The sequence below is a fragment of the Athene noctua genome, chromosome 4, assembly GCF_965140245.1.
Source record: "Athene noctua chromosome 4, bAthNoc1.hap1.1, whole genome shotgun sequence".
Classification (NCBI taxonomy): Eukaryota; Metazoa; Chordata; class Aves; order Strigiformes; family Strigidae; genus Athene; species Athene noctua.
In genome coordinates, this window is record NC_134040.1 from 75,723,295 (window position 1) to 75,730,794 (window position 7,500).

The window sequence follows — 7,500 nt, forward strand, 5'->3', positions numbered from 1 at the left end:
ACCAGTCAAATAAATTACAGGCTTTAGTTATCCTGGGTTTTCCAGACAGAAAATTTGCAGTCAAAGCTCTTAGTATATTACAGTTCTGGGCACGTAGCATAATGTCACTATTACGGAAATCATGAACAAGTTGATATTTCTGAGATGTTATGACTTTTTACTTTGTTAGTATATCTTTTAGTGTTCACATGTAGCTAATGTTTCAGCCAGAATTTCTACACACTTTCAGTTCTTGGACAGCTACAGACAGCTGTGTAGCAAATACCTTTGAAATGTTTCCCCCAACCTGTACTGGCCTGCAAGCAAAGGAAATGTAGTATCAAAGAAATAAGGGGGGGGGGGGGGGGGGGGGGAAGCACCCAGGTCTTCTAATACCTTGAATCAAAAAATGAATGAATACAAATTGTTCTTGACTTCAATTTTTACAGTTTTACCTATGAAAACTGCTAGACAACAGCATTATTTCAATGTAGCATATTAAGGGTACTGATGCCAAGAAAAATCACACTTTCCAAGGCCAACAGAAAGAAAATATGGCGGGGGGGGGGGGGGGGGGAGGGGGGGGGCAGGGAAGACGTCTATTTCTGTTTTCCAGTCATTACTTTGATTAGTTTCTAGTAATTCATTATTTTCAGAAAACGTAATATATCTCCCTGCTGACCATTTTCCCAGATACAACCATAAACAAATCCTAACTGTTAAACACCAGAATGCACAGATACTGTGTAAGGAGGAAGATCACTATTTGGAACAACTATAGTCAGAATTATGTTTGCACTTATCAATATCTTATTGCATAAAATTATCTAAAATAACAAGACTTCAAATCTGCAAGCATCATATTGGAGCTTTCATCATGTTTATGAAATGCATCGTATTTATGAAATGCATCAATATAAAACTATTCCCTTCCATCATGGCTGCTAGGAAGACGTAATGCTGTTCAGTGGGAGGTTCAAAGCATCTGCTGTGAAGAGCACAGGAGTTGATAATCAGTGACAATTTATACTCCCATTGATTTTGTAGAAAACAGAGGAGAAAGAAAGAAACAGTTTCATTCAGGATGTCAGGAGGATGAAAATTAGAATATATTAATTACAATTAAAGTTGCTGGGACACCACAGTTAGAAAAATGAGTCCAGATGACCTCGAACTATGCTATGGATATCAGTTCAACACATAATAGATAAATCACACTAAATGAAAGCAAAAAACCCAGAAACTATGAAAGAGAAATATCATCATACTAATAACAGTCAGTATTTTTGAAGTGCAAAGTGCAAACCTTAGAGATCCATACTTTAATAATCCTTATACTTCACTCCAATATCTGCATTCAAGCATCCCCAAAGATTCAAAAAATAATTTTCATTTTCCTCCTTAATTGCTAGTTTTCTTTTAACTCTAAATACATTTTAAAAGTTGTCATAATCCAAAGTGGGAACATGACAGGTTGACACGACAGGTTCACAGGTAGGGCCACAGCAACTAAGCAACATCCCCTTCCACACCAAGGAAAAATACATATAATTTGTGAGCTCTTAACATTCTTCTGTCACTGTCTGTGATGACAGCTGGGTACCACTAAAGGGAAAAAAGCTGAACACATGGCATTGTAAATGGGGGGTGGGGGGTAAGTAGTGTTAGCTGTTGTAATCACACTATTAATCACACCATTTTGAGTGGCTATTGGTCATTCAAGTCCTTATCATATGAACAATGAGGACAGTTTATCAATAGCATGTTCTCTTAATATACAAAATTAGTCACTGTTTTCTGATTTTTTTCCCCTCTGATTTTGAATTTCACACTGTTTCTTCAGGCAATCTCATTCAGTAACAATGAAGTATTTTGATTCAGTGCTCAAACAGTTCAATTCATTGTTTCCAGAAGAAAAAAAAAAAAATGCATTTCAGACTTAATCCCCCCCAACATGTAAATACAAAGCACACTAAATAATTTGAACCATACAATAAGAGTATTGATTTTACCTTCAGAAAACAAAAACAAAACAAAAACCCTGAACTGTCTTGTACTTTCCATTATTTCTGCCATTTGCAAATAATAAAATTCAACTGAAGAAACTGCTGAAATCAACCAGATACTAAGCTATGTATCTATAAACAGAAGTACGTATACATACAGAGGGGGACATATATCCTCCTTTAGTGTTCTCATGACTGTCTACTGTGCATCTAGATCAAGTCAAGACCATAAACAATTCAGAGCTGTATTCTGTCTAAATGGGTCACTTATAATGAGAAAGCATGACATTTACATGTAAAAAGCAGATTGATCAGGGAGTGGAAAATCGGAATATGGCCTCAGCGCAGAAAAATATGGCTTTTTATATTAAATAATTTGGCAAGTTCCTAAATCCTCCTCAAACATGGAATTGAATTCAAAATAAATGCAAAATGAAAAGTATACATGGTTTTACACAGCAAATATTCACTAGGATTACCCTCTGTGCTTGCAGTAAAGTAAAATGAAAAAACCTTGGTTCCTTTCACTACTGTAACGCTGCTTGTACAGAATAAAACAAGTGAAAAGACAAAACCCACTGTATTTCCCAGATTCACAAATTAATAAACAGTCTGCAATAATTTTAAATTGCACCTTTAAGTGTTAACACATCCCGTAATGTTGTTTTTAACTTGACCAGCAACAGTGGAACAGAAATGCTCTGAACATGCTGTATACATCTTGCTAAAGCAATTTCAGCTGCAATATGCAAAATTCATTTCAGTAAAACGCAAATCTGTGCAATGCAAATATTAGAACTATAGCAAATCTGCTTCAACACATTGCAAAACAAAAGTGGAAAAAAGGCAGACGAACATTTCAATACTGCCTAAATGTATACAAAATATACCCCATGTCTTTGTTCAGCCTGGACTATCATGCAAGGTGTAAATGTTGGCTACATTGTTAGATATCCAACTACAACCAGCTCTAAATATTGTGCGAGTAGCTCACTCTTAGTTCACACTAGACTCCCCTGACCCAGCTAGACAAGCGTGAAAACATGAAATAAATGAAGGTTAACAAAGACTGGGCTGGGAAGCAGGCTGCATTAAATGCTTGCAATATTATTAGCATAGATGTAAAATTCGCTATTTAGATTCTTTTAATACTAGATATCAGATCACAGTCACTATTATTAATACTAGGTGCTATTGCAGAGACACAAATGAAGTAAAAGGTACGAAAAAAAGAATCTTTCCCCATCTGCCACATAAGCATATCCACTAACCTTACAGCATGCTGCTAAAGCAAATAAGGAACTGCAAAAATAATTATCTCCTTGCAAAGAGAAAGCAATCTTATTACAATACCTTTCTGTGTTTGTCCCTCTTCCATATTCTCTTCCATGGCTACCTTTCTTCACTAGAAACAGCTACAGAGAATTAATCAAAAGCTTCAGTCAGATGTAGGAAAAAGTGTGGATTTTTTTTTCCCTGGGAAGCTCCAACAGCAGAGGCTTAGGCAAGTCCTCAGAGCTTAGCTAAGGCTCCCTCACTCTCCTTGTTTGCTTGGAGACAGGCTGTCAAGTGTAATTTCATTCAAATTACTCTTCCGTGAAGATTATCAATTTTTCTTCTCAAAGCTGCCCATTGTGTACCACTGTAAGCAGGTATTCAAATGAAGAGCCTGTGAATTTTGGGGGGAAATTTGGTCTGCGCCCTTATGGCAATGACACCGATTCATAAGCCTCACTTTGCATATAAAAATGGAGAAAAGAAATTGAGGTTTGTATTGAAATTTGTGTTTTAAATTGGAAACAGGCTGTACTGAAAACAGATGGAGGGGTGTCCTTCTAACGCGAAGCAGACCACCAACCCATAATTCCCCCTATTTGCTACTGAAGTGGGAAAGCCCAGATGCCTGTGGGTTCTTTATGCTGTATTACTTGTCTTTCTCTCTCTCTCTCCCCCTCCTCCTGTATCAGCACATTTAAGAATAATATGACTCTTCATTTCCCTCCTTCTCATATATATCTATATCATCTGGAACTAACAACAAATACACACTATTACCCTTATAATATTTTAGAAAATATAATAGTACCATTTTGTATGCGACTGCATTTCCACACACATACAAGCACAATTTAACACATGACATTAATCACTGAAAATTTTATGCACCCTATAAATTATCTGTCAGTGTCAGAGTAAACAGGATTTTAGAGTCATTTCAGATATTTCAAACAATATTTGCATCAATTCTTTTTCTGATTGCTAATATCCAAAAATAGGTGTACACTTCAAATCCCTATTAAAAAACCAGACCTTCTTAAAATGGTGAAGCACCACATGTGGGTATGTATGTGAGGAAATATGTACAGACACACATACTATTATGAATTTACTCAGAAAAGCATAGGTTAAATACACTATGAGGGCATCTACTCATTTGGGAAGCTCTGCAGTCTGATTTGGAATGCAAATTGGAAGCTGCAGTCTAGCAATAAATTAGCATTTTTGTACCTTAGTCTACAGAGTAATGTAGCATCATTTTAAGACTTTCATTATTTCACCAGAAGTGTAATTAGAACATAAGTCAAATTTTTCTTTACAGTTTTCACTTCTCATCCTTCTGGGGAAAAAATGACTCAAACACCCAAAAATAAAAACTGCTATGGCTAAGAATTCATATTTACATATAAATGATAAATAGCTCATCCATTTACTTTATAAACAGAGTGACCTAGTGCTGCCTTCTAAGTCACAAGAAAAAAAAGTTGTGGTTTTTGGTTATGTTTTTGCCTGGGTTTTTTGGTTTGGTTTGTTTGGTTTTTTTTCACGCTGTTTGTATATAAATGTTCAAAACTGGATCATACCAGAATAATTTTTATGTGTGAATTTTATATATATAAGTAAATGAATGTGTATTTGTTTAGTTACCCAAAGCGTTTCTTACCCTTTTTTCCTTTTTAATTCACCTTTCTAGGGCTCTGTTTTGTGGAACAGTTCAAGAACAATGATCAGGTTTAGTTCTCAGATCTAACTGGTCATTTCAAAATCAGCACACTAAGACTGCCTATACTCATGCAAGTACTGTGACATCATAGCATCTATTTGTCTTCCATCTTTCTAGGAATTATTCTTTCAGACTTTTGTTTTTTAAAGATCATATTTCCTTTAAAACAGAAGATCTGTGTAAGTCTCCCCTATACAGCTATACTTTTTCAAAGTATTTTCTTACATAAGCATTAATAAATCTTCATATTTAAAAAAGTGTCTGGTGAATATTGTACTTAGGGTGGCAACTGCTTCTAAGCTTTGTTTCTTGATAGCACCAAATAGTTGAGATAACTGACCTTTTTAACAGTGATGCTTGCAACAAAGATTGCTTATGAAACCAAATGACCTTGTTCCTTGAAACAATTGTAAAAACTTTGTTTTAAATATAAAAAGCACCCACAAAAAAAAAGGCCGCAAGAGATAACTGGGAGATGATACGATAAAGATTGCACTGTCATGAGTGACAGAGAAGGTGAATAAGAAACAACGTGTTCCATAAAGGGAGAAGGCTGCAAGGAAATTAGGCTCAGAAGAAAGGCATAGTACACACCATGTTGTTAAGCTGTGTAACTTGTTGCAGCAGGGTCTTGTAGATGAGGGGAAAAAAAAAAAGAACAAGGAGAATCTGAATCGCAAAGATTCCTGGACATGAAGATGCACGTCTGGATCAGGGGATCCATGAGCTGCAATATTGGAGAGTAGAGGAATATTTTGTGGGAAAGTTTGAGGGGTTTTTTCCTTATGCTGCTTCCAAGACAGTCTACTTTTGGACACAAACACATGAGATGCTGCTGGCCTGAGTGAATCCTTGATCTAGTCCCCACTATGGTCATTTTCACATCAGGTTCACACACACCTCAATTTTAATGAGGATTTTTAACTTCCTACAAAGCCTACATTCATATGTCAAAGGTTAAGATTAAATCACAGTAACTGGTGAAGCAAAGTATAGCATTGCCAAACAATAGCTCTGAGCTTTTCCCTTGCAGTAATCTCTGTAGATATTTCTCATGTTAAACATCAACTCCTCCAAACTACCCAAGTGTTGAAGCTCCTTCTCAAGAGTGCTGTGATTAGTTTCAGGTGCTATTACCTGGCCATCCTTTCACAGCTTGTGTGTGAGTACGTGTGAGAGAGCGACTGTGAAAGATTGTCAGTTTCCTTCATTTTTAGTTGTATTTTATTATCATGTTGATGAAGCAGAAATCTGCCTCCTAGATGTTTCTTTAAAAGCTGTTCCAAGGACCTTCAAGGTGAAGTTATCAATAGGTGTTAATCACAAAATCAAACAGAAAAAGCTCTGCAAGCATTAAGAGTAACAAACAAAACCAGAAAATGCCAACTTTATGTGATTTTCTAAGCAGCAATGGTTGGGACTTACTTTCTTCAGCATACTGTGGAACATGTTTACCACCAGTGACATACAAGCTACTTTAAAGCCACACCAGAAACCACTGCTAACTTTCTGCTTCTGGGCACACTTGTGGCACAGAAGGAAACTGTTTTAGTAGGAACTACATAGGACTGTCTAAAATTCCCTCTTAATGTGAAATCAGATTATTGGTGCAAGTGATCATTGGACAACCATGCCAATTGTAAAATGCAAGGCAAGACAGAACATCCAACTGTATAATGAGACTAAATAAACAGTTAATCAAGAGAATAATTGGAAGCTGATGACATTAACAGATCCCTTGGTATCCATTATGATATTATGAAATGTAGTTGAGCACTTACAGCTTTAAACAGCATGACAAGACACCTGACTTTTACTCCCAGTTTTGTATGGCCTTCAAATCAGTTTACCACTCCATCCTTCAATCCTATTGATTTTTAGCTACATAATAATGATAATGATGTGGTGCAATGATGTCCTGATCAACACACAGAAACATAATTTGAAAGCACAATGTTATTTATGTTGATAATACTACCTCAATATCTGAGCAAGAAAAATCAAAAGCCAGCTCAAATTACCTCAGCTATGTTGCAACACTTTGCTTATGACTGCATAAACAAGTTGTGACGCATCTGGGGTGTGAAGCAATACCCATTCTTTGTGTTTCAGGGTAATTCACTTTGGACTAATGCCAGTCAGGCCCCACAGATTGACTGCCTTTTAGGGGGTGGGGTGGCATAAGGTGCACTCCTGGAAAGCATGTTCTGGTTTCATTATATGAAAATCAATTTGTATTCTTACAGAATATTCTGTGATGCAAGCCAAACTACAGCAGGTGGGGAAAACTGGGACATTGACTTTAAAAGCTTACTCCTGAACTCAAACACTAATGCAGTAAATATTTTATGAAAATTAGGCAGCATATTATGAAAACTGTGAAAGGCTCACAGAAAAACTAGAATTGGATGATTAAATTTGATATTTAGAGTGCACCACAATTAATTTATAGTTTATATTCGAAATACAAACATAACCATAAAACGATGGCAAAATATATTTCATCTTTGGAAT

The 7,500-nt window shown here is 36.1% G+C and overlaps 1 protein-coding gene across 2 annotated transcripts in view; it reads right to left on the reverse strand.

Moving 5' to 3' along the window:
- The window catches only part of GPM6A (glycoprotein M6A), a 127,105-nt gene extending 123,207 nt beyond the window's left edge, over positions 1-3,898 (reverse strand). The window contains exon 1 of one of the 2 annotated variants that reach the window (XM_074905779.1): positions 2,213-2,274. In XM_074905779.1, coding sequence (XP_074761880.1) covers positions 2,213-2,274 — 62 coding nt within the window. Of the gene's footprint in view, positions 1-2,212; positions 2,275-3,338 lie in introns of those variants that run through there. The other variant, XM_074905780.1, reaches the window with a different exon arrangement.
- Between the last annotated feature and the right edge of the window lie 3,602 nt (positions 3,899-7,500).